Raw genomic sequence first — 27,505 nt, 5'->3', positions numbered from 1 at the left:
ATTGAAATGAAAGCATCAGTCTGTGATCATTTTCTTCTCCTAGAATATCCTTGGCTTATAACTCCACCTGGATAGGACTTATGCTATGAAGATTTGAGAATGCAAAATTAGTCTCAAGATTTCTAAATTCCCCGATTTCAGGGTGGGTCCTTTAAAACTTTGCTTTTGACAGAGGAAATGAGGCCCCATCATTCATTTCTCCAAATGCCTTACCCTTTCCCCAACAGCTTTGCTTGTTTCCCTCTTAAAGAAAATCAAACAAGAAAAATGGAGCTCATGAGTTTTGGCCACTGTGTTGTTAGTTAGGGGTGGGGAGGAGGTAAAGGAAAGGAGAAAGAAGACAGGACAGGAAGAGAGGGTGTTGGTTGATATCTAATTTATTTTTATAGAAAATTTGCCCAGGTTATCGCCATTTCCCTGCCATTACTCTTCAGCTTTTCTCTGCCAGGAGGATGCATGAGATGACAAGTTCCACCACTGCTTCTGCTTTGGGAGACATTTGAGGACAGGGAGGGACTTGCATTCTTGAAGGGCTGTGTACATATTTGCCTAGGTTGTGCACCCACCCCTCATTCTCCCTTTTTCCAAATTAGGGAGTTCATAGTGGAGCTTTTTCAAAATCCCTTTCTATTTATCTGTCTTTTCTTGAATCTGTCTCCTGAGGAAGAAGCCACATTAATTTGTGACATTTACTGCATTTTCCTGGTTCCCACTTCTCAGTGGTTATAGGACAAAGCCATTCCTTCCTTGTTAGCACACTGCTCATGTTCTTTTTCTTTCTTTCTTTTCTTTCTTTCTTTCTTTCTTTCTTTCTTTCTTTCTTTCTTTCTTTTCTTTCTTTCTTTCTTTCTTTCTTTCTTTCTTTCTTTTCTTTTCTTTTCTTTTCTTTTCTTTTCTTTTCTTTTCTTTTCTTTTCTTTTCTTTTCTTTTCTTTTCTTTTCTTTTCTTTTCTTTTCTTTTCTTTTCTTTTCTTTTCTTTCCTTCTTTCTTTCCTTCTTTCTTTCCTTCCTTCCTTCCTTCCTTCTCCTTCTTCTTTCCTTCCTTCCTTCCTTCCTTCTCCTTCCTTCCTTCCTTCTTTCCTTCCTTCCTTCCTTCCTTCCTTCCTTCCTTCCTTCCTTCCTTCCTTTTCCTTCTCTCTTTTTTTTTACTAGTAGGAGTTTTACTTAATTCTCTTGGTATGGGAGGTCCTATGATCCAGAATTATTCCATCTCCTTCCCCAGAATTTCATTCCAACAGTCAGCAGCCGAGCCAGCACAGCACTTATCACTCCACTAATACGCCCATGTGTCTTCATCCTCTGCAGGACACAGCCCAGCACCTTGGCATGGCAGGCTGCGCCCTCCACAATAGGGCTCCTTCATCCCTCCCCAGGAATCTCTCTCCATTCTTGAACCCAGCCGTGCAGCAACACTAAGCTGCTTGAGTTACGGTGCACACCATGTTGCTCCAGATCTCCTCTCCCCTCTCCTGGTATTGTCCCCTGTAGCCGAAATGCCCTCCTCTGACACCTCTTTCTTCTTCTTTCTTCCCCAAACACACCCACCAATTTTCCAGTTATTGCCCACAGCTCCAGTCTTGGTGACCCCCTAGCCCCAGCCCACCCCTCTACTGCCAATACAGGTCAGTACTCTCCTCTGACCTGTCTGGCATGTTTCTATCATTACATGTTATGCTGTTAATCTTTATCCCTTCGTATTGTAACTACCTGTACCTCGGTCCCTCTCCTCCACTAGATGGGATTCCTTTTTTTTTTTTTTTTAAGATTTTATGTACGTATTTGAGAGAGCACAAGAGAGTGGGGTGAGGGGGATGAGGGGGTAAGAGACAGAGGGAGAAGCAGGGAGCCTGACGAGGCGCTCAATCTGGGGACTCTGGAATCATGACCGGAACCGAAAGTAGATGCTTAACTGAGCCACCCAGGCACCCCTAGAGGGGAATCCTTGAAGCAGAAATAGTTTCTTTCTGTATGACAGCACAATGCCTAGCACATAGTAGGTCAAAAAATACATATTCATTAAAACGAATGACATTAAGACGAGCTAAGAGGCTTACTACTCCAAGGAAAGTAGTTCATGGCAGACTTCAGAATCCTTCCATCAGCAAAGGAACTAAGAATAATCTATTGTGGAATCTTTGGCCACTTGCTCTGTCACCGTAATGGAACACCTGCAATAAGTAGAAGACTTTTACCGTGGGTGGACTGATCTAATTCATTCTCCAATAAACAAAGAATATGAGAAATCAGAACTTTAAAGGGGGGAAAAAAAACCAGTGCCAATCCCACACTGTCAGTAATAGCATTTGCTTTCTGTGGTCTATGCTTTTATTGTAATCTTTTTCTCTCACAGCATTAAAAATGGCCTTGAATTATCTTGATATTCTTTCATTCAGTGGATAGTCTGTAAAGGAAAAGAAAAAAACAGTAAGGACAAAAATTGGCGTATAGATTAAAAATACAGTTGTCATAGCAAATTTAATTTTTAAACTCAGCTGATTATCTTAAATTCAATATATTTGTTAGTGCCAAGACTTCTTTTTTTAAAAGTGTCACCTAATAACATTTAACGTCAAATATATCATTTGTTCGAGTAAATAAAACACCACTAGTAATTGGCACTAACAGTTTTATAAATGCAGTTGGTTTACTTAAATAATTTAGCTAAGCTTTGGATTCTCAGGTACCCCTTCTGGCCTAATGAGTTGGAGTCCTCTCACATATACATCAGGGAATTTCTTGGGCAGAACCACCTTCTAAGAAATCAAAGTGGAGGAAAGGGTTCAGAGGTATTTTGTTTCATTTCCCTTGGAAGATTTAGCTGTACTTTTAGCATATTTATTTGTTCATTACATTTAATTTGAATGTGAGACATTTGAGGAAAATTCCATTAAAATTTCCAAGATGATATCCTTTATACAGGAAAAAAAAAGGGGGGGGTGATACGGCAGCTGACAATTATTTGAAAAAGATTTGTGCTGCTGACTTAGGATCTTTACTACAGGTGACTGGAAAATGTGCCTGTAGTATCTGGGCACAGAGGTATTTTTAGAAAGAAAGGTACAGAAGTCAGAATAATGCCCCCCATTACATTCTCAACAGAATCAATGTTTAGTTTCATGTCAAATTGAGGAATTACGTTCGGAGAGGATATTAGTGTTTCTCATTAGCCGATCTTAATATAAAGAGATTATCCCGTTTGATCCATGTGGTCTCAGGGTACTCAGAAGGGTCCTTAAATGTGGAAGGGAGGCAGAAGTCAGTTGGATTTAAAGATGGAAGAAGGGGCACCAGTTGAGTGCCGCAGGAGGAGAGCAGGCAAGGCAACATACTCCTTAAGAGCCTCCGGAGAGGAACACTTTTACCAAAACTTGGATTTTAGTCCAGTGAGACTTCCAACCTGTGAGACTAATACATTTCTGTGTCTGTGGTCATCTGTTACAGCAGCGATAGAAGCCTAATATGGGTACATTCAGACAAGGTGATGCTACACAGTCATTAAAAATAATACTTAAGAAGAACACATAATGTGAAAAATACTCATGGTGTACCGTTGGGTTAGAAAAGCAGCTGAGCAAACATGGTAGGACGGTGAAATCAAACATTTATATACCTGTTTAGGTAAAATTGAAACATAGACTGTAAAATGATATTCATGGTTCTCTATGGATGCTGGGATGATTATCTTTCTGTCTTATTTCTGTACTTCCCAAGTTTTTTTTTTTTTTTTTAAGATTTTATTTATTTATTTGACAGAGACAGCCAGCGAGAGAGGGAACACAAGCAGGGGGAGTGGGAGAGGAAGAAGCAGGCTCCCAGCGGAGGAGCCTGATGTGGGACTCGATTCCAGAATGCTGGGATCATGCCCTGAGCCGAAGGCAGACGCTTAACGACTGCGCCACCCAGGCGCCCCTCGGGTTTCTTTTTTAATCAGAAAATGTTGAACATAATTGACCTTAACGTGGAGATAGGTTACTCATAGTATTTTATCTCCCTTCAAAATCTTGGAGAAGAGTTGAGTTCCAATTAAGTAAGCTTGTGCTCAATCCTTAGTTTGCCAATTTTCTTCATCTCCAGCACATTGAGAGTATGTTAATGTCTACCTGCTTTATTTTTGATTTTTTTTTTATGAACTAATGTTTGAAACCTGAGCCATATGAAATTAGAAAATATTTTTGGCATATAAACATTAATCTTTGAGTATTTGTATTAATGGTGTAAAGATTACAGTAGCAGGATAGCTAAGTAAATAGGTGTAGTATCTAAGACTAAAATCTGAAGTGAATGGACTTAACCATCATGGGTTCAGCTGGATGCTGCCTTTCCCCTTTCCTTACCAGATACATGACTGGTACCCTTCATTGTTAGAGTCCCTGCCTTCCCTTCATGCCTTATTTGATTTTCATTAGTGCTGGGTTTTATTGTTGCTCTTGATATTTGTAGAGAATGTAATTTAAAGGAAATTAAATGTCTATAAGCAGGATCAAATTCTCCATGTTAAGTCAAATGCTCTTGTCCTGTCAAGAGCATTCTCAATAACTATTACTTATCTGCCATACAAAACCGCTCAACTTTAAAGATCTGGTTCCGAGTCACAGGGTAGAAGACCATTATTTAGTACCTGGGAGGCAGCAGACGTAGTGACCAGGAGGGGAGCTCAGACATCAGGTGCGCCTGGGTTCAAAGGATCACTGCAGCCTTCACTGTGTCTCTGCTCCTGGCAGGTGACTCCCAACTTCTTGAGTTCCTTTCTAAAAGGGAATGTGACTATCCTCATGGCCTACAGTTATTGTGAGAAGGAAAGGAAACAAAATGGCTCTCCCTGTATCAGTAATTGGTGGCTATCATTATAGCTGAATGCACTTTTTACTGAGTTTTGTTACTTGAACTACACAATTTAAGAAAATTCAGAAACTGCTTGTGTTTGTATTCTCTGTGGTCATTGCAAGATGTGTTTTCTTTTTTTTTTTTTTATTCGACAGAGATAGAGACAGCCAGCGAGAGAGGGAACACAAGCAGGGGGAGTGGGAGAGGAAGAAGCAGGCTCATAGCGGTGGAGCCTGATGTGGGGCTCGATCCCCAGGATCACGCCCTGAGCCGAAGGCAGATGCTTAACCGCTGTGCCACCCAGGCGCCCCAAGATGTGTTTTCTTAATAGGTGTGATAAAGTAGCACGTATCTAACACAAAACTGCTGCTGTATGGGCAGCTCACTGGCAGAAGTGGCCGAAACTTGTTTGATCCTTGTGTTTATGATTCTTTCCTGTCACCTCAGTAAGCTGAGAATACAAACCTGCACCTAGTTTCTCCAAAATGCTTTATAAAGGGGACGTGATTTCTTTCTTCTCCTGTAACAGTGTAAAAGAGGACCCTGGTGTTTTTAGGTACAAGTCCTAAAGGAGAAAGTGAAACAAAAGGGTATTTGGCTTTGGCCTCTGAGTTCTCCCAGCGAAATGATGGGAGTCCCAGTACCCTCGTTCTTTGCGATAAATGTTCAAAAAGCAGAAACTCTGAGGGAATTTAGTTCTTGGTAGGTGGGCCTGGGAGTTAAAATTTGAAGGTGGGAACGTAATGAAAACAAGAGCACCTTGCTGGAACTTACCTTCTCTTCTCCGTTTGCTTCGTTATCACTCTTAAGGACTTTTTTATGTATATGCCGAACTCAAACGTGTTACTTTGTGAAATAGCAACCATGTCCGAGTCGTCAAAGAACACTGCGACAAAACCACTTCAAACAGGGAAATGCTTCTCCTAAGATGTTAAATCAGGAGTGACTAAAAGAGCCATATTACTTATGTAGAAATGAGGAATAAAAGAATAAGTTCTTAAATTTAAATAATCAAATGAAATATCCTTGGTTTGCTCATTCCCCTTCCCCTGTCTTGGGATAAATTCTTTATTAGACAATGTTGAGACTCTAGGGGGTCTTGGGATAATCTTCAGATGAAAGGTTAAACTGTGCTTTTTGTGCTGTTGGGTGCAAAATGGCATTGCATATTTTCAAAGCAAACTGCTGAGAGTATTGTACCCTTCAGAAAGTTTGTAAGTTTTCACAATCATTGTTTTAACACAGAAATCTGTTTATTAAACCAAACAAAACAGAGAAAATTATACCAGCCCTCAATTTTTTGAATTTTCATTTAAATAGGCAAACTCTAAATCCACACCTTAAAAGATGTTTGTGCATCTATGTATTTCCAAAATACTCATATTTCAATAAGATTTTCACATTATATTCACCAACAGTATCACAAAAGTTTTTTTGTTTTTTTGTTTTGTTTACGTAACTGTCAGGAACAGTAATTCTAGAAACACTAGAAGAAAAAGCATAGCAATGTCCACAGTTACAAGAAAAAGTGCACATTACTTGGTCACAATCACAGTCATTACTTGAAAAACTATATGTAACAAGTACGTAAGAAATATCACTGATGCCTTAAACTCATTATCGAAAACTGAATGACATAAGTTTTACATGAAATAAGGCAAATTCAGGAATGCACAAAGAATTTGTAATCCAACCAAAGCTGAACAACAGAAAAATAATCGTACAAGAAGCATAAACTGATGTACTTCTCCCTAAATATTTAAAAAATAGGCTTGCCTCAGTGCACAAAGAAACACCATTCATGTGTATCCAACACTATAAAATAAGAAAGAAGGGCAAAGTGTGTGGAGGAGGGGTGGGGGGAGGGGGGACAGTTCATTGAAAGTTGCAGCTGCGTCCACTGAGCGTTCTTTACATCATTGTTACCTAGAACTGCAAATTATACAAATCCTATCAGGAGAGGTAATGGTCTTTTTGGAAACTATTTCTGAAAGAGAGAAAGAAAAACTACACACAAGTGCAAATTTTCAGATTGTCACTTGCAACCTCTTAACATTCAGCCATCTACATCCAGTTGCTGCTGGAGGCACGCCTGACACAGCAGCGTCAGTCCGGGGTGAGCAGCTGTAAGGAACCAAGGTGTGATTTTTTTTTTTTTCAACGATACGTCTTTTTTAATATTAAAAAATTCTGTGATGAAAACCTCTATTGCGAAACCGCAATGTGGAGTGGCATGAGGAGCGCGAGTGCAGAAACGCAGGCTTCTCTTGGAAGTAGTTCCTGATGTGACGATTTAAAGAACGTAGCAAGGGTTTGTTTTCCAGCATTGTTATTTTTGTAGAAAGAATTTGGAAAGAGAAGGCAAAGGGATGTGGAAAAGGTACTTACAGTAGTTTCTCAAAACAGTTTTCTTTTAGGACCTATGAAAAAGTTACCAAAGTAAAAATGACAAATTTGAATGAAAAACAAGTTTTCTTTTTATAAAAATTACATATTTTTTTTAAAATACAAGATCCTTCTCAATGTTGTTATATCCTGTAGCAACAAGAAATTTGGCTTTGCTTTTTTTTTTTTTTTTTTGCCAGATACTGCAGCTTTCCGTCCAATAAGTCGGTAGCAAATTCCACTAATATTTCAGTTGGATCTTGAACTATTTTTTTTATACCACAATCTTCTTCTGCTTTATCCTTGAATTAGGAATATACAGCCTTTTTTTTTTTTTCTTTTTTGCCCCAGATATTTATGCTGACAAACTAAAACAAAAAGCAGTAGGCTGGACACATGACAGTAGCTCAAGTACTTCAGAGGTCAGAGTTCCTTTGAAGCACCTTAACACATCACTTTATGGATCAAGGACAATGTGGCATAATGGAAGTATTTCTCTTAAGACTGTGCAGTAAGACCAGAAGCATCTCTGCTGGGAAATCAAAATGTCATTAGTGGAAACTGCAAATTTAGACCTCAGTGAATGGGATCGTCATTGGACTCAGTTCTGTTGTAAAATAAGATTTTCCAGTTCATCTGCCGAACGCAACAAAAATGCAGCTGATTCTCGATATCCTGCGACGAGCTGTCTCACAGCGTTGATTTCAGTCGGACTCAGCTGAGGTCTGGAGCTTGAACTGCTGGAGGATCCAGAACTAGTTGCCAACTGCCTCTTCATGCTGAGATCCGTGGGTCCTAGAAACAACCATCATAAAATTAGCATGAACCATCTTGTTCCGGTACTGTGAACACGAGTGTTAAATTGTTGACTTAATTCGCTGACTCTTTTGTGAGAAGTTGCTGATCCCTTTAATCAAATACATCAGCTCTCAGAAACACCAAAGAGCACCGTGGTGGGAAGGGAGTGGCTGAGACTGCTCAGGGTCCGTGTCCAGTTCGTCACCTCTTCCTGTGGAAAGCTGCTGAGGAAGACCTTCTCCTAATGGGTGCTTTTCGGGGAAATTCAATTTTAAGTTTACTTTACCCCATGCTGTACAAGTTTCTCTGCAAAAGTTTACAAATGCTTTGTGGTTTGCATCATTCATTAACAAATAATTTTAGATCCCACCTACTCAGGCGTGGAAACCTCCACGATTATGATGCTAACGACTCCACATTACAAACTCCTTCATTTAGAACAAAGGAAATTCTGGACAGGAGAGTTCAAAGACATGGCTGCAGTTCAACTACTTGTAAGCGGCACAGTAAGGATGTGAATTGCATATTTTTTTCATTTCAGATGAAGGCTTTTCTTGCATCAGGTTGGTTAGTATTTAGAAATATGTATTAGTAAAAATTGGTATTTAAAGATAGTAGGCGGCAGTTAGTTTTAGGGTACAATAAGTAAATGATCAGTACAAATAATTCTGCAAAGAAACCAGACCTGGAATAGTGATTTAGGTATTGCTAAATCTGCTTCTATATTTATTTGCATAAAACACTGAGGTGTCAAAATGTTTATTACATATAATTAAACCAAATCAGGTCTGCTTTTTTGACAACATTTTATAAATTTTAATTTTTTTGTAAATTTTTACTTTAAAACAATTAACACAAACGTCTGAATTAAAGATACTTCAGATGCTTTGCATCAATTATTCCTGGATTATTAAGGTTTTTTTATGTGTTGTAAAGGTTTCTAAGTTTTCATTGTTATAGCAATTATTTAATGAAAGGTAAGAACTATAATTATTAAATTTGCAATGAGTAATACATTTAAAATCCCTGAATAAATGTTACTGTGGACATAACTAAAGGCATGCTCAAAAATTGTGGTGATGCCCTAACTTGAAATGATTTAAACAGATTTTTCTTAAAGATAAATTTTCAGATAAAGGTATTCATTCCATGAACTGGAACAAGAGATGTTATTTTATCCTGTTAGTTCTTCTTGAGGCCTGATGGAGACAGGTCAAGACCCAATCCCTTTCACCCTGTACCCTGACGGGAGACGGACTCCTGTCAGCTAGGAGGCACCTGTCCCATGAGACGGGAACAGCTTCACTTGTAATTTAATTAGGACAGAGACAAGACTAGCGCGCAAGAACTCTGACATTTGAGACGGGCTTATTTCCACTTCTGCCACAGCCTTTCAAAGCCTTGATTTCCTAGCAGGAGTTAGCTTCCATTTGTTCTGCTGTTTACAAAATCCTGATGCTGACATAGCAAGCTGGAAGGGAGAGATGCGGGGATGTCACACTTGCAAACAGGAATTAATGAGCAAGGATGCAAGCAAATTAATAGCAACTAGTTTAGTTGGAAAGTTCTGAATGGATTGAGAAAATATCATGACATAATGGGTTCTGGTTTATGGATGAACCAACTTTAAATTTGGATTTTTTTTCCTTTATATTCAAGAATCCTAGTACTAGTACAAATCTTTATAAAAGAAAGCAGAAGGGATTTTCCTCAGTTACGTAGATAGGTCATGTGTACTTGATGATCATTATTTTACTTGAAGTTGTGACATTTTATGATGTTTTTGCTGACAAGCCAAGTGGCTGGTTGACATCTTTAAGTGGAATTGAGAAACGGTGAGGCTAGGGGTCAGGTACTCTTTGGGATGAAAAATGTGATTTCATTCTAACTACATAGTTCACAGATTGTTCCCTACCTCTGGCTCAGGTGAAAGGCTTCCAAACTAAGACGGGACTTTCACTTCCTTTCTGATTATTAACATAGGCAAATTCTAGATAGCTCAGTAACACAGAAGCCATTCGCACCCTTGTTATTTTTCTGGAAGAAAGCTGACTTCATTATCTTAGTGTCTTTTGGATTCACAGGATCAGGGTTAAGTATAATCAAAACTAGAAGGCATTCTTTTTGCTGAATATTACTCAAATCTTCAAAGTTAAGAGGCTGAGGAGGGAAGCAAAAAAAAAGTCATAAATGAACAAATGTAGTGACTACTCAAACGGCTCTTTCTTGTTTTTACTAGTTTTCTTATCTGCCTCATTCGGACAATGTCATCATACTTCACTGGCGTGGTGTAACCCAATCAATACAAAGTAAAACTTCAAATTTTATGAAGACCTTGAATTTAAGGAAATTGAGGAAAATATTCTTGGAGATTTGCTCAAATCATGAAGCCACTAAAAAGTATGGGTCTGGAAGAGTGGGACCAGTTAACATAACAAGCAAAAATAATGACACAATAGATGTTAAGAGAGAAAATGATTTGAGTATCAAGTGTTAAAGCAAATCAGAAAACTTGACAAGTTTTAAAACCGTAATTATGCAGACCTACTTTCTTTATGTTCACTCTGAAAATATGAGCAAGAGATATTTCATGGTAACAGGCAATGTTAGAAAAATTAGGCTCCACCAAAACCAATCTTTGATTTTTGTTTGTTTAAGGTTTGGGGGAAGATTTAAGTTATAAGTAAATTCTAATTAAATGAAAATGTATAATAATTATCTTTTTTATATATTTTTTAAAATTATAGTTCATACAATGTTATATTAGTTTCAGGTGTACAACAGTGATTCAACAACTCTGTTATGCTAGGTTCTTTTTGCTTGTTTCAAGTTTTTATTTAAATTCTAGTTAACATTTGGTGTAATATTTTCAGGAGAATTTAATGATTCATCATGTACATATAACAACCAGTGCTATCACAACAAGTGCTCTCCTTAATACCCATCACCCATTTAGCCCATCCCCTTCTCACCTCCCCTCCAGCAACCCCCATTTGTTCTCTGTAGTTAAGAGTCTATTTTATGGTTTGCCTCTTTTTTTTCTTTCCCCTATGTTCATCTGTCTTGTTCCTTAAATTCCACATATGAATGGAACTGTAAGGCATTTCTTTCTCTAACTTATTTCGCTTAGCATAACACACTCTAGCTCCATCCATGTCATTCAAATGGCAAGATTTCATTCTTTCTGATGGCCAAGTAATATTCCATTTATATATATATATATACACACATATATATATATATATACATATATATATATACATATATATACATACATATATATATATACATATATACATATATATATACATATATATACACATATATATATACACATATATATATACATATATATATATACGTATATATATGTATATATATATGTATATATATATATATGTATATATATATATATGTATATATATATATATGTGTATATATATATATATATACACACCCCCACACACCACTTCTTTATACATTCAGCAGTCAAGGGACATTTGGATCCTTTCCATAACTTGGCTATTGTCAATAGTGCTTCTATAAACTTTGGGGTGCATGTACCCCTTTGAATCAGTATTTTTATATTCTTTGGATATATATCTAGTAGTGCAATTGTTGGGTCATAGGGTAGTTCTATTTTTAACTTTTTGAGGCCCCTCTATACTGTTTTCCAGAGTGGCTGCACCAGTTTGCTTTCCCGCCAACAGTGTAAGAGGGTTCCCCTTTCTCCGCATCCTCACCAACATCTGTTGTTTCTTGTGGTGTTAGTTTTAGCCATTCTGATCAGTGTGAGGTATTAGCTCATCATGGTTTTGGTTTGTGTTTCCCTGATGAGTGAGGTTGAGCATCTTTTCATGTGTCTGTTGGCCATCTGTATGTCATCTTTGGGGAAAATGTCTATTCATGTCTTCTGCCCATTTTTAAACTGGATTATTTTTGGGGAGGTGTTGAGTTTATTAAATTCTTTATAGATTTTGGATACTTATCCTTTATCAGATAGGTTGTTTGCAAATATCTTCTCCCATTCTGAAGGTTGCCTTTCCACTAAAGTGTAGCTATACGTCTGTCACCATACAAACCTATTATAATTCCATTAACTATATTCTGTAAGTTGTACCTTTCATCCCTGTGACTTAGTCATTCCATAACTGGAAGCCTGTATCTTCTTCTCTCCTTCAACCATTTTGCCATCCCCCATCCTTCTAGCAACCCTTAGTTTGTTCTCTGTATTTATGGGTCTGTTTCTGCTTTTGTTTTTTTAGGTTCCACAAATAAGTGAAATCATATGGTGTTTGACTTTCTCTGACTTATTTCACTTAGCATAATACCCTCTAGATCCACCCATGTGGTCTCAAATCACAGTATCTCATTTTTTATGGTTAATAGTCCATTACACACACACAGCCCATGCATCTGTTGATGGGCACTCGGGCTGCTTCCATATCTTGGCTAGTTAAAAATGCTGCAATAAACATAAAGGTACATATATCTTTTTTCAAATGAGTGTTTCTATTTCTTTGGGTTAGCTATCCAGTAGTGAATTGCTGGATCATATGATATTTCTATTTTTAATTTTTTGAGGAATCTGCATACCATTTTCCATAGTGGGTGCATCAAATTACATTCCCCCCAGCAGTGCACGAGGGCTTCTTTTTCTACACATCTTTACCAACACTTGTTATTCCTTGTCATTTTGAGTCTAGACATTCTGACAGATGTCAGATGTGAGGTGATAACCTCATTGTGGTTTTGATTTGCGTTTCCCTAATTAAGATTACTAAGGCCGAGCACCCTCCCATGTGGCTGCTGGCCATCTGTATGTCTTCTTTGGAGAAATGTCTATTCAGGTCCTCTGCCCATTATTTAATCAGATTGTTTGGGGGACCTTTTGGTGTTGAGTTGTAGAAGCTCTTTACATATTTTGGATATTAACCCCTTCTTGGATATATCATTTGCAAATATCTTCTTCCAATCAGGTTGCCTTTTCAATTTGTTTGTTTTCCTTTGCTGCCAAAAGCCTTTTTTTTTTTTTTTTGGTTTATTCTCAATAGTTTATTTTTGCTTTTATTTTCCTTGCCTGAGGAGACATATAAAAAAATAAATGTTGCTAAGGCCAATGTCAAAGAGATTACTGCCTATGTTTTCTTCTAGGAGTTTTATGGTTTCAGGTCTCACATTTAGGTCTTGAACCCGTTTTGAGTTTATTTTTGTATATGGTATGAGAAATTGTGTTCGTTTTGTTTTGCAAAATGGAGTTATCCCGTTTTCCCAGCACCATTCATTGAAGAGACTGTCTTTTCCACACTGTATATTTTTGTCTCTTTGTGATGGATTAATTGACCACATCAAAGTGCATATATTTCTGGGCTCTCTATTCTGGTCCATTGATCTGTGTGTTTTTGTGCCAGTAGCATTCAGTTTTGATTACTACAGCTTTGTAGTATATCTTGAAATCTGGGACTGCGATACCGCTGGCTTTGTTCTTCTTTCTCAAGATTGCTTTGGGTATTTGAGGTCTTTTATGGTTCCCTACAAACTTTAGTATTATTTGTTTTAGTTTTGTGAAAAATACTGTTGGTATTTTGTTAGGGATTGCATTAAATCTGTAGACTGCTTTGGGTAGTATGGACATTTTAATAACATTAATTCTTCCAATTCATGAGCATGGGAAACCTTTCCATTTGTGTTGTCTTCAATTTCTTTCATCAGTGCCTAATGTTTTCAGAGTACAGTTCTTTAACATCCTGATTAAATTTACTCCTAGATTCTTTTTACTTCTGATCTTAATTATTTCCTTCTCTCTACTATCTTTGAGTTTTGTTGGTTCTTCCTTTGTAATTCATTTAGGCACAAAGTTAGATTGTTTATTTGAAACTTTTTTTTAAAGGTAAACCTGTATTATTATAATCTTGTCTTTTAGAACTGCTTTTGCTTCATCCCGAAAATTTTGAAACTTTGTGTTTCTACTTTTATTGTCTCAAGATATTTTTCAATTTCCTTTGATTTATATTTGTTGAACTATTGGTTGTTCAGTAGCATATTGTTAGCTTCCACATATTTGTGTTTTTCTTTTTTTTCTACTTGATTTCTAGTTTCATACTGTTGTAGTCAGAAAAGATGGTATAATTGCAATCTTAAACTTGAGACTTTCTTATGGCCTAACATGATCTATTCTGGAAAATGTTCCATGTGCACTTAAAGAATGTGAATTCTGTTTTTAGACAGAATATTCTATATATCTGTTAAGCCCATCTGGTCTAACGTATCGTTTAAAGCCACTTTTTTTTTTTAAAAATGATTTTCTGTCTGGATCATCTATCACTGATATAAGTAGAATGTTAAAATTCCCTACTATTTTCATATCACTGTCAATTTTTCCCTTTATGTCTGTTAATATTTGCTTTTAATATTTAGGTGCTTCTATGTTGGGTACATAGGTATTTACAATTATTACATCTTGTTGGATTGATCCTTTATCACTGTGTAATGCCTTTGTCTTATTAGAGTCTTTAAGGGCTATGTTGTCTAAGTATTACTACCCAGCTTGTATTTGTTTCCGTTTATTTGCGTGGAATTTTTTTTTTTTTTCATCCCTTCTCTTTCAGGTTGTATGTGTCTTTAGGTCTGATGTTAGTCTCTTGTAGGGAGTATCAAGATGGATTTTTTTTTTTTTATCCATTCAGCCACTCTGTGTCTTTTGATTGGATAATTTAGGCATTTATATTTAAAGTAATTATCAGTAGGCATACACTTATTGCCATTTTGTCAATTGTTTTCTGGCTCTTTGCAAATCCTCTGTTCCTCTCTTCTTGCTGTCTTTGTGTTTTGATTTTCTGTAGTGATAGGCTTAAATAACAAATTTAGACAAGGATACAATAAGAAAAAATAAAGACCAGTATTCCTAATGAACATAAAAACAAAAATCCTTAACAAAAAATATAGCAAACCAAATTCAACAATGTATTGAAAGGATCACACAACAGGATCAGGTGGGTTTATTCCAAGGATGCAAGAATGGTTCAATATCTGAAAATCAGTCAGTGTGATGTTACACATTAACAAAATGGATATAAAACATATAATCATCTCAATAGATGCAGAAAAACCATTAGATAAAATCCAACATGTTAAAAGTTCTCAACATAGCAGGTAAAGAGAGAAATGTACCTCAACATAAAGCTGAAAGCTTTTTCTCTAAGATCATGAACAAAATAAAGATGCCCACTCTCACCACTTTTATTCAATATAGTATCAGAAGTGCAATTAGGCAAAAAAAGAAATGCGTTCCAAACTGGAAAGTAAGACCTAAAACTGTCAATCCTAAAATTTGTATGGAACCACACATGACCTTGAATGGCCAAAGTAATCTTGAGATAGGAACAAAGCTGGAGGCAACATCCTCCCTGATTTCAAACAATGTTACCAAAGCTTTAATAATCAAAATAGTGTGGTATTGGCATAAACACAAACAGAAACCAATGGAAAAAATAGCCCAGAACTAAACTCACATGTATGTGGTCAATTAGGACAAAAAAGCAAGGAATACACAATGGGGAAAGAACAGTCTCTTTTATAAATGAGGCTGGGAAAATCAGCCACAAACAAAAGAATGAAACTGGACCTCTATCTTAAACTATACACAAAAATTAACCTAAAGTAGGTCAAATACTTTAAGACCTGAACCCATAAAACTCATAGAAGAAGAAAGAGATGGTAAACTCCATGACATCAATCTGGCTATGATATTTTGGATATGACATTAAAGCAAAGTCAACAAAAGCAAAAATAAACAGTTGGGACTATATCAAATTAAAAAGCACTGCACAGCAAAGGAAACCATCAATAAAATGAAAGGCAACCTACCAAATGGGAGAAAATATTTGAAAATCATATACCTGATTAGGGGTTAACATCCAAAACTAATACAATTCAATAGCAAAAAAAAATCTGATTAATAAATGGGCAGATGATCTGAATAGACAGTTTTCCAGAGACAACATACAGGTGGCCTGAAATACCTGAAAAGGTGTTCAAAAGCACATAATCATTGGGGAAATGCAAGTCAAAGCCACAATGATACATCACTTCAAACGTGTTAAAATTGCTGTTACAAGATTTCACAAAACTTCTATGGCCAAAATTCAAAATTCAACAGTTGATAAATACATTACAAAATATATATTATAGGTCTACCACTAAGAATGAAATTCTTTGGAGGGGAGATAACATTTTGCTTAACTGGGGTTTCAAATTTATGTTCCCTGTTATCAAAATCAATTATAAATGTCCATATGTTAATGGAGATCTGTATAGAGATTTTATGAATTTTATATATAGTTGTTTCCAAATTGAGTATGTTCACTTGTGATGCATTTATAGCCGCCTTCTGGATTTTCTAAATACTTACCTAATGACTTGTCAATGCATTGCAGATTAATGACTTCTAATTGAAGATTAAACTGGCAGTTCTTCAATTGAACAGTGGAAACTATTTTGAAATATGGGAATTTATTTTCCACATGTATTAAGTCCAAAAAAACATTGCTGAGCCTGTTGTATGTGCTCAGTAAATATATCCACTGGAAATGTGTGTGGAAATGTAGCTTTAACTTCTTGTTTTAACTTGGACAGTATGAATTTATACAGCAGCTTTGCCACTACGTGTGATTCAAACAATATTATCAGCAAAATGGCTTTATCACAGCATAAGCTTCATATATAAGAACTGTTTCATCTTGTAATTTTCGATTGAATTCATCAAGAATCATTGTCCATTCTGCAGCATAAGCTGATTTCCAAAGCCATGTAGTGTTTGTAATAAAGTTTAAGGGCAGTTCTTGTTCAGAAAAATTTCAATCTTGGCCCTGACCTGAGAAAAACTGTGATAAAAGTTTCCCACTATGCTATCAAGCTGCTGTGTCTTAGGTCAAGTAAGGATATTCGGATTCTATTTTTGATAAAAACTCACAGAACTGATTATGATTCAATTGATGAAAACAAAGTTTAACATGGACACTACTCTTCAATATCACGATAGATTCAAAGTTTTCCACAATGTACCTAATTCAAGAAATGAATAGTTCAGAAAATACCCAAATGCCTTATGTTTTAATAGACTTTGTAAATTCGTCCAAATAAAACATTTTGTGCTTCATACATCTTAGCAGATGCTGCTTTAGGTTTTTCTGAATTATTTTGTCTTTGACTTTGAAAATATTCTCAGCTAAAGGTGTTCCGCTTATACTATTCATAAACACTAAGTCTTCTGTCATTTCAAACTCATCATTGATTACTCAAAAAAAAAAAAGAAAAAAAAAAACCCCCAGCAGTAGTAGAGACAGAACCACTTTTAATCAGTTGCCTTGTTTTTAAATTATTAATATTGACAATATCTCAATTTCAGCCCTCCAGACACTGTTTTTGCCATAATGCAATTAGTCAAGCAAGCTTGTTTTCTCTGGACACATTTCTTCAACTGCTGCAATCAAACACAATTTAATAAACTCACTGTAGGTAAGTGAAGGCACTTTCCCTGCTTGACTAATACATGAGCCACTTAGAAACTTACTTTGGTTGTAGGCATATTTTCATTTTATATTTTGATCATATGTTTAATAGAAGTATTTTATTGATAATATTTTCATACTTCTCTGCTAAAGGGTGAAAAAATTATTCTTCAGCATCTTGGCTAAATTAGCTAATACATACAAAGCATCCAGTGCAGTCCTGGGTAATAGCAGATACACATTACTAAATTCAAAATAACTAATGAGTTGCAGTTACAGTCACAAGTGATTATTAAGAATTTGCCCTTTCAATGCTGCTCTTGATAGGATTATAGTGAATCACAGAATGTGTGGCTGTGCTTCCCTTTCCCCTTCTCTTCAACTGGCTTGTCTAAAATGACTATTATCTCATCCTTAAGGTTTTGGTAAAACTCATTTGTAAAACTATCTGGGTATTATTTTTTAATGCATAGTTTTGTATAATGATTCAATGTATTAATCATCGTAAATTCATGTGGAATATCTTTTTTTGAGTCAGTATTTGTCAATTGTTTTTGTACAACAGTCCTAATTTTCAAATATACTAGAGGCATTAATATTTTAATTTTTAAAATATTTTATTCTTTCATTCTTATTGTATACTTCTTGGCTGATCTTACTAGATATTTTTGAGTCCTTTCAAAGACTTTGATTTTATTGGTCTTCTGTATTGCTTCTTTTTTTCTGTTTAATTTCTCCATTTATTTTCTCTGCTCTGTTTCTAACTTCTTGGATTAAATGAATATTTTCTTTTTCTAACGTGTGTGCCAAAATATCACTTTAGTTCCATCCCACAAATGTAATGTGTAGTGTTTTCATCTTCATTAATTATAAATATTTCTAAACACAATACTATCAGTATATTAGTAATCCTTGGGTTGTCACCATTTGCTTAGTCAATATGTCTGAAAGAATGTGTGTTGTCAAACATGTCTAGGCAGATTCTAGATATAGCCAGCTTAAATTTCTGTTTTTTCAAATCCAAGTGATTTTCTTTTCTATCCGTCAGTCTCTGAGAGAAGTGTTTTTAAAAGTCTATGGCTATGCCAATATCTTCTTGTACATTTATTAATTTATTAATTTTAAGGTTATAGGGGCACATAGTCTCTAGGCAATTGTGACTCTGAACTGTTCCCTGAATTATTAGGTAATCTAAAGCTTTTGCCTTAACGCCAGATTTTGACTTAGAACATGTGTGAGTGTATGTGTGTGAATATGTGTAATATATGTGTGTATATATATATAATATATATTTCCTTTAAATAGTTTGGCAAGATTGTGTTTTTATGGGTCTTTTCTATCAAAATGAAACCACATTTTATTTATGCATCTACCTAAGAATCTTTCCTTTAACAAATAATGGATTACAACAGAACAAGATATGATGTGTTACTATAAGGTATGGGATCACTCCATTTTCAAGGGACTTACTCTTTGATTAGGAAAGAATGTCAGATGCTACAGTTCAGTGAGAACTGTTTGTCTCTTCTGAAGTCTATGTGAAACTCAAGCCACTTTCAACCCATTCAGGTCTACTGTAAGCCTAATAGATGATTGTGCTGTCAAGTACTTAACTCCTCTTGACCTCATCAAATTTATCCTTTTCTACTTAATAAACACTGATTAATCAACATTAGGTTACCAAGAAACAGGGTATTTATCCATAAAGTATGTACCAAATTGCTGAGTTACTTATTCTACAGACAACTAAGAAAACACAAAAAGCAAGATATTTATCACTGTCAAGTAGCTGTTTAAAGCATTATGCAAGGGGGAAGAGAGGAGTATATGAATCACCCCTACTCTCCCCCAAATTATAAGTCTACTTTCTACCAAAACTAAGGCTCAAGCACTGACAGCAATTACAGGTTGGATTAGATCTTCCATAATGTACTTCCATGCTGATTTGAAAGCAATTTTGATTGTTTACTTTAGACTGTAATTGTTTATCCCATACCTTACAAAAAATTATACATAATTGTCCTGAGACAAATCTGAGTCTTTATGTTTCAAAATACATATCTCTTAGATCCGCTTTTAAAAACTCATCTATTAAATTTCTCTTTTACCAGGTCTTCCCATATTTAATCTTTTCCATTGTCTTAATCCATTTGTTCTATTTCATGTTTCTCATCTAAATGTTCCTTGTTAAACAAAACAAAACCAAAAACCGCCAAAGAGTAAAAATGCAGTTGACGAGTTTCTCTACACAATTTGAAAAGACTCCATTGTTTCCCCCATTAGGAAGGCCAGTCTTGGGGCGCCTGGGTGGCTCAGTCGTTAAGCCTCTGCCTTTGGCTCAGGTCATGATCCCAGAGTCCTGGGATCGAGTCCCAAGTCAGACTCCCCGCTCAGCTGGGAGCCTGCTTCTCCCTGCTTGTATTCCCTTTCTCTCTGACTCTCTGTCAAATAAAATCTTAAAAAAAAAAAAAATGGAAGGCCCATCTTCACTCTAGTTAGATTTGCTAACTGCTGGCACTCGGCTCTGTAAATTGCCTTAGTTTTTTCATTGTGTGGCCTTTCCACTTGAGCTTCAAATTCAACATTTTGTAGAGACCTTACTAATTCTGATAAACTGTAGAAAGACCTGGCAGTGTGAGTCACTGTACCAGCAGAGTCTTAGAAATTTGTGAGGGAAACAACTCAGCATGTTTGTTTTGTGCCTAGTTTTGGCTTGTGGGAAATGACACAAACACTGCAGTACAGAGAATTGTTTTTTAACTTCAGTTGAATCAAACATCCTACATGAGGGTATAATGAATTATTATACTACTTGAGTTTATGCATTTTCATACATGTTTACTTTTTATTCAAGGAACAGGAAGCAACCACCCCCAAATTAATAAGCCCAGAATATCCATTTATTATTTTTCAGAGCTGCGGCTAAAAATATCTTAATTGCTTAGAGTATAGGGTTCTGCCTTCACCACCCACACCATGATAAAAGTTTTACCTTTCCTTTGTTTTTTTTTTAAAAGTATTTATTTACTTACTTAGAATGCGAGGGGAGGGGTTGGGGGGCGTGGTGGGGGGGAAAGGAACAAAGGAAGAGGGAGAGAGAGAATCTCCAGCAGACTCCACACTGAGAGGGGAGCCTGACACAGGGTTCTATCCCACAACCCTGAGATCATGACTTGAGCCGAAGTCGAGGGTGGGATACTTAACCAACTGAGCCATGCAGGTGCCCCTAAAGTTTTACCTTTCTAAAGGTTTCCAAGGATTAGTTGGAAGTTTAGTAAACAAGGGGCAAGATGAGAAAAATCTCCAGAATGCCCTCAGGAAAAACTGGATTTTTGTTTTATTCTTTTATACTGGTTATCTTGTTCCATTTTTAAGTTAACAGGAAACCCTGATAAACTAAAATTTTAAAATGTCAGCTGTAGAATTTATCTGTTTATGTGTTTTTATTCAATCTATTTCCAGAAATATTTGAAGACATTTTAAAGATGCAAATTAAATGGAAACTGTACCTATGATAAAGTATTAGTAACCCACGTAAGTAGTAAAACTCTACTGAAGAATTTGGACTTGGACACAGGTTTCATCTTCAAATAATGAAATCTCATTTAATAAAGATATAATGAAACTAATATGTGAAAAACCTGGGTTCAAGTCTTAATACAGAAAGTTTCACATAAAGATATGTGAACTGTGAACTTGGGCAGATCACACGTCCTCTGAGATTCACAAGTAAAATGTGACTAGTGCTACTACTTTTGTCCATTTGTTAGGTTGTTGGAGCAGGGGAAATGAAATTATCAATGTTAAATGAGATCTGATTCTTACCTGTAATCCTATCCTTGACTTAATAACTTCTCAGTAATAGAGGATTCATGGATTATTTAGGTTAAAGTCTAAGGATTTATTCAAGTTGATGTAACTCATTGTATTAATCAAGGTTCTCCGGAGAAACAGAACCAACAGCTAATATATGTGTATGTGTGTATTATTTGTAATGAGTTAGCTCGCATGATTATGGAGGCTGGGAAGCGCCAAGATCTGCAGCTGACGGGCTAGACACTAAGGAAAGCTGACTGCGCAGGTTCAGTCAAAGTCCTAAGGCCTGAGAACCAGGAGACGTGACTGTATAAGTTCTAGCCTGAAAGTTTGCAAGCTCAAGACCCCAGGTTACGGATTTATTTTTTTCAGTTCAAGTCCAAAAGCAAGAGCTGACTGCTATCCAGCTCAAACAGATGGATTTTGCTCTGACTTAACCTTTTTGTTCTAGTCAGGTCTTCATTTGATTGGAGGATGTCCACCCATATTAGAACCATCTCCTTTAGTCTATCAATTCAAAAGTTAATCTCATTTAGACAAACCCAGAATAATGTTAGGCTGAATGTCTGGGTACCCTATGACCAGTCAAGTTGACACTTAAAATTAACCATCATATTCATGTATCTTTTTAACATTAAGTTCTCTAGATTTTGCAGCATAGTTAACAGTGTTATATTAGCTTCAGGTGTACAATACACTGACTCAGATTCCTACACATTACTCAGTGCCCATCATGGTAAATATACTCTCTAATCCCCTTCACCTATTTCACCCATCCCTCCACCCACCTCTCCTTTGGTAACCATCAGTTTGTTCTCTAGAGTCTCTTTCTTGGTTTGTCTTTCTCTTTTCTCCTTTGTTAGTTGATTTCTTAAATTTCACATACAAGTAAAATCATATGGTGTTTGTCTTTCTCTTATTTGGCTTAGCATTATACTCTCTAGCTCCATCCATGTTGTTGCAAATGGCAAGATTTCATTCTTTTTGATGGCCAAATAATAATCCATATCTCACTTCTGCTTTATCAATTTATTTGTGGGTACTTGGGCTGCATCCATAATTTAGCTATTGTAAATAATACTACAATAAACATAGGGGTGCATGTATCCATCTGAATTAGTTTGTAGTTCTATTTTTAACTTTGAGGAATGTCCATACTGTTTTCCACAGTGGCTGCACTGGTTTGCATTCCCACCAATAGGGCAAGAGGGTTCCTTTGTCTCCACATCTTCACTAACACTTGTTTCCTGTGTTTTTTATTTTAGCCATTCTGACAGGTGTGAAGTGATATCTTGTTGTTTCGATTGTCATTTCCCTGATAATGAGAGATGTTAAGCATCTTTTCCTGTGTCTGTTGGCCATCTGTAGGTCGTCTTTGGAGAAATGTCTGTTCATGTCTTCTGCCCATTTTTTTTTATTTTAATGTTTTTTTTATTACGTTAGTCACCATACGGTACATCCCTGGTTTCTGATGTAAAGTTCAATGATTCATTAGTTGCATATAACACCCAGTGCACCATGCAATACGTGCCCTCCTTACTACCCATCACCAGTCCATCCCATTCCCCCACCCCCCTCCCCTCTGAAGCCCTCAGTTTGTTTTTCAGAGTCCATAGTCTCTCATGCTTCATTCCCCCTTCTGATTACCCCCCCTTTCTTCCCCTACCGATTTCCCTAGTTCTTATGTTCCATAGATGAGAGAAATCATATGATAGTTGTCTTTCTCTGCTTGACTTATTTCACTTAGCATTATCTCCTCCAGTGCCGTCCATGTTGCAGCAAATGTTGAGAACTCGTTCTGATTGCTGAGTAATATTCCATTGTATATATGGACCACAACTTCTTAATCCAGTCATCTGTTGAAGGGCATCTCGGTTCCTTCCACGATTTAGCTATTGTGGACAATGCTGCTATGAACATTGGGGTGCATATGGCCCTTCTCTTCACTACGTCTGTATCTTTGGGGTAAATACCCAGTAGTGCAATGGCTGGGTCATAGGGTAGCTCAATTTTTAACTTTTTAAGGGACCTCCACACTGTTTTCCAGAGTGGCTGTACCAATTTGCATTCCCACCAACAATGTAAAAGGGATCCCCTTTCTCCACATCCTCTCCAGCAATTGTTGTTTCTTGCCTTGTCAATTTTTGCCCATTATTTGTTTTTTGGGTGTTGAGTTGTATCAGTTCCTTATATATTTTGGATATTAACCCTTTATTGGATATTTCATTTGCAAATATTTTCTCCCATTTAGGTTTCCTCTTAGTTTTGTTGATTGTTTCTTTCACTGTGCAGAAGCTTGTTCTGATAGCCCCAATAGTTTATTTTTGCTTTTATTTCCCTTGGCTCAGGAGACATATCTAGAAAAATGTTATGGCCAATGTCAGAGAAATTATTGCCTGTGCTCTATTCTAGCCTTTTATGGTTTCAGGTCTCACATTTAGGTCTTTAATCCATTTTGTTTATTTCTGTGTATGGCATACGACTGTGTTCCAGTTCATTCTTTTGCATGTTGCTGTCCAGTTTTCCCAACACCCTTTGTTGAAGAGACTTTTTCCCCACTGTATATTCTTGCCTCCTTTGTTGAAGAGTAATTGACCATAAAAATGCAAGTTTATTTCTGGGTTTTCTACTCTGTTCCATTGATTTATGTGTCTATTTTTGTGCCAGTACCTACTGTTTTGATTACTATAGCTTTGTAATATAACTTGAAGTCTGGAATTGTGGTGCTCCAGTTTTTTTTAAGATGGCTTAGGCTTTTTGAGATCTTGTGATACAATTATTCTAATTCTGTGAAAAATGCTGTAGGTATTTTGATAAGGATTCTTTGGGTAATATAGACATTTTAAGAATATTTGTTTCTCTAATCCATGAGTTTAGAATGTCTTTCCATATGTGTTGTATTCAATTTCTTTCATTGATGTTTTATAGTACAGGTCTTTCACCTCCTTGGTTAAATTTATTCCTAAGGTATCTCATTAATTTTGGTGCAATTGTAAATGGGATTGCTTTCTTAATTTCTCTCTCTGATGCTTTATTAGTGTATAGAAAGGCAACAGATTTCTGTACATTGATTTTGTATCCTATGACTTTACTGAATTCGGTTATCACTTCTAGCAGATTTTTTGTAGAATCCTTAGGGTTTTCTATATACAATATGATGTCATCTGTAAATAGTGAAAGTTTTACTTCTTCCTTCCTAGGTTAGATGCCTTTTCTTTATTTTTGTCTGATTGCCATGGCTAGGATTTTTTTCAGCATTTAGTTAATGTTAGCCGAAGGGTTTTCATTTGTTGCCTTTATGATTGAGGTATGTTCCCTCTAAACCTATCTTGTTAAGGGTTTTTATCATAAATTGATGTACTTTGTCAAATGCTTTTTCTGCATCTATGGAAATGAACATAAGGTTTTTATCCTTTCTCTTATTAATGCAACGTCATGTTGATTGAATTGCAAATATTGAAACAGCCTTGCATCTGAAGAATAAATCCCACTTGATGGTGGTGAATGACTTTTTAAATATATTGTTGGATTTCATTTGCTAGTATGTGGTTGTTCATCAGAGATACTGGTCTGGTGGTCTCTTGTTGTAGTGTCTTTATCCAGTTTTGGTATCCTAGTAATGCTGCCTTCATTGACTGAATTTGGAAGGTTTTTTTTCTTTTTTGGAACAGCTTGAGAAGAATAGGCATTAAAGTTTCTTTAAATGATTGGTACAATTCACCTGTGAAGCCAGGTTCTGGACTTTCGTTTGATGGAAAGTTTTTTGATTACTGATTCAATTTCATTGCTGGTAATTGGTCTGTTCAAATTGTCCATTTCTTCTTGCTTAAGTTTTGGTAGGTTATCTGTTTCTTGAAATGTATCCATTTTTCATAATTCTCTCTTACAATTGTTTGCACTTCTACGTTGTGGGTTGTTATTTCTCCTCTTTCATTTGTGATTTTGAGACCACTTCTTTATTTATGAGTCTGCCTAGAGGCTTATCAATTTTGTTGACCTTTTCAAAGAACCAGCTCTTGGTTTTGATCAGCTGGAGTGGTTTTTTTTAGTTTCCATATCACTTATTTATCTTTACTATTTCCTTCTGCTGGTATTGGGTTTTGTTCTTTTTCTAGCTCCTTTGGTTAGGTTGTCTGAGATTCTTCCTTCTTGAGGTATGCCTGTATTGCTATAAACGTCCCCCTGTCAGAAACACTTTGCTGCATCTCAAAGATATTGACCATTGTGTTTTCATTTTCTTTGTCTCCATGTAATTTTTTATTTCTTCTTTCATTTCTTGGTTGACCCATTCATTTTTAAGTAGCATGCTATTTAACCTCCATGAATGGTGTTGTTCCTAGATTTTTTTCTTGTAGTTGATGACTAGTTTCATAATAATATGGCCAGAAAAGATGCATGGTATGACTTCAATATTTATTTTGTGGAGACTTCTTTTGTGGCCTAATATGTGATCTACTCTGAAGATGTTCCATGTGCACTTGAAAAGCATGTATATTCTGGAGTTTTAGGAAGGAATGTTCTGAATATACTCTTAAATCCATCTGGTCCAATGTGTCATTCAAAGCCACTGTTTCCTATGCAAATCAAAACTACGAGATAACACCTCACACCTGTCAGAATGGCTAAAATCAACAACACAAACAACAGCTATTGGCAAGAATATGGAAAAAAGGAACCCTCTTGCACTGCTAGTGGGAAGGCAAACTATACAGCCACTGTGGAAAACAGTATGGAGGTTCCCTAGAAAGTTACAAATAGAACTTATGATCCAGCAATCACACTACTAGGTGTTTACCCAAAGAATACAAGAACACTATTTCAAAGGAATACATACACGCTATGTTTACAGCAGTATTTACAATTGCCAAGGTATGGAAGCAGCCCAAGTGTCCATCAATTGATGATAAAAAGACTTGGTATAGTTATATAATAGAATATTATTCGTCATAAAAAGAATGAAATCTTGCCATTTGCAGCAGCATGGATGGAGCTAAAGAGTATGGCTAAATGAAATAAAGACAAATACCATATGATGTTGCTCATGTAGAATTTAAGAAACAAGGAGAAAAATCAAGAAACTCTTGAGAGAACGGATGGTTACTAGAGGGGAGAGGGTGGATGCATGGATTAAATAGGTGATGGGGATTAAAGAGGGCAGTTGTAATGAGCACTGGGTGATCTATGGAATTGATGAATCGTTATATTGTACATTTGAAACTAATATAACACTGTATATTAACTGGAATTAAAATTTAAAAAACCACCCTTTTGTTGATTTTCTGTTTTAATGATCTGTTGATGTAAGTAGGGTGTTAAAGTCCCCTACTATCATTGTTATTACTATTGATTAGTTCCTTTGCTATCACTTTAATGTATTTGGGTGCTCTTATGTTGGGTGCAGAAATACTTACAATTGTTATATCTTGTTGGGATTGTCCCCTTTATTATTTATGTAGTGTCCTTGTCTCTTGTTACAGTCTTTGTTTTAAAGTCTGATATTAGTATCGCTACCCCAGCTTTCTTTTGACATCTTTTGCATGATAAATGTTTCTCGATCCCCGCACTTTTTTTCTTTGTTAGTCACCATACAGTACATCCCCGGTTTCCGATGTAAAGCTTGATGCTTCATTAGTTGTGTATAACACCCAGTGCACCATGCAACACGTGCCCTCCTTACTACCCATCACCAGTCCATCCCATTCCCCCACCCCCCTCCCCTCCAAAGCCCTCAGTTTGTTTCTCATAGTCCATAGTCTCTCATGCTTCATTCCCCCTTCTGATTACACCCCCCTTTCTTTATCCCTTTCTTCCCCTACCGATCTTCCTAGTTCTTATGTTCCATAGATGAGAGAAATCATATAATTGTCTTTCTCTGCTTGACTTATTTCACTTAGCATTATCTCCTCCAGTGCCATCCATGTTGCAGCAAATGTTGAGAACTCGTTCTATCAGAACGAGTTCTCAACAGTTACTGATCCCCTCACTTTCAATCTGCAGGTGTCTTTCAGTCTGCAAGAGTCTACTGGAGGCAGCATATGGATGGGTCTTGTTTTTTAATCCACTCTTTCACTTACTTTTGATTAGTCCATTTACATTCAAAGTAATTATTGATATGGATATATTGCCATTTTGTTACTTGTTCTGTGGTTGGTTTCATAGTTTTTCTCTGATTCT

The 27,505-nt window shown here is 36.2% G+C and overlaps 1 protein-coding gene and 1 long non-coding RNA gene across 12 annotated transcripts in view; one reads left to right on the top strand and one right to left on the bottom strand.

The window, feature by feature from the left end:
* LOC123776692 (uncharacterized) overlaps window positions 1-27,505 on the top strand; it is a 130,889-nt gene that overhangs the window by 45,112 nt on the left and 58,272 nt on the right. The window contains exon 2 of one of the 10 annotated variants that reach the window (XR_015727719.1): window positions 17,413-17,522. The exons of the other annotated variants lie outside the window; for them this stretch is intronic. This is a non-coding gene — a long non-coding RNA (uncharacterized LOC123776692). The remainder of the gene's footprint in view (window positions 1-17,412; window positions 17,523-27,505) is intronic. 10 annotated transcript variants of the gene reach the window in all.
* NOL4 (nucleolar protein 4) overlaps window positions 6,969-27,505 on the bottom strand; it is a 301,648-nt gene continuing 281,111 nt past the window's right edge. For both annotated transcript variants that reach the window (XM_045772847.2, XM_045772851.2), the window contains one exon: window positions 6,969-8,003. In XM_045772847.2, the coding sequence (XP_045628803.2) occupies window positions 7,810-8,003 (194 nt within the window). In that variant the 3' untranslated portion in view covers window positions 6,969-7,809. The remainder of the gene's footprint in view (window positions 8,004-27,505) is intronic.

Source organism: Ursus americanus, chromosome 19, assembly GCF_024610735.1.
Source record: "Ursus americanus isolate L20-20 chromosome 19, mUrsAme1.1.p, whole genome shotgun sequence".
NCBI classification, from domain to species: Eukaryota; Metazoa; Chordata; class Mammalia; order Carnivora; family Ursidae; genus Ursus; species Ursus americanus.
Note: the sequence above shows the minus strand (reverse complement) of the source record. Positions and strands in the feature narration are given on the sequence as shown.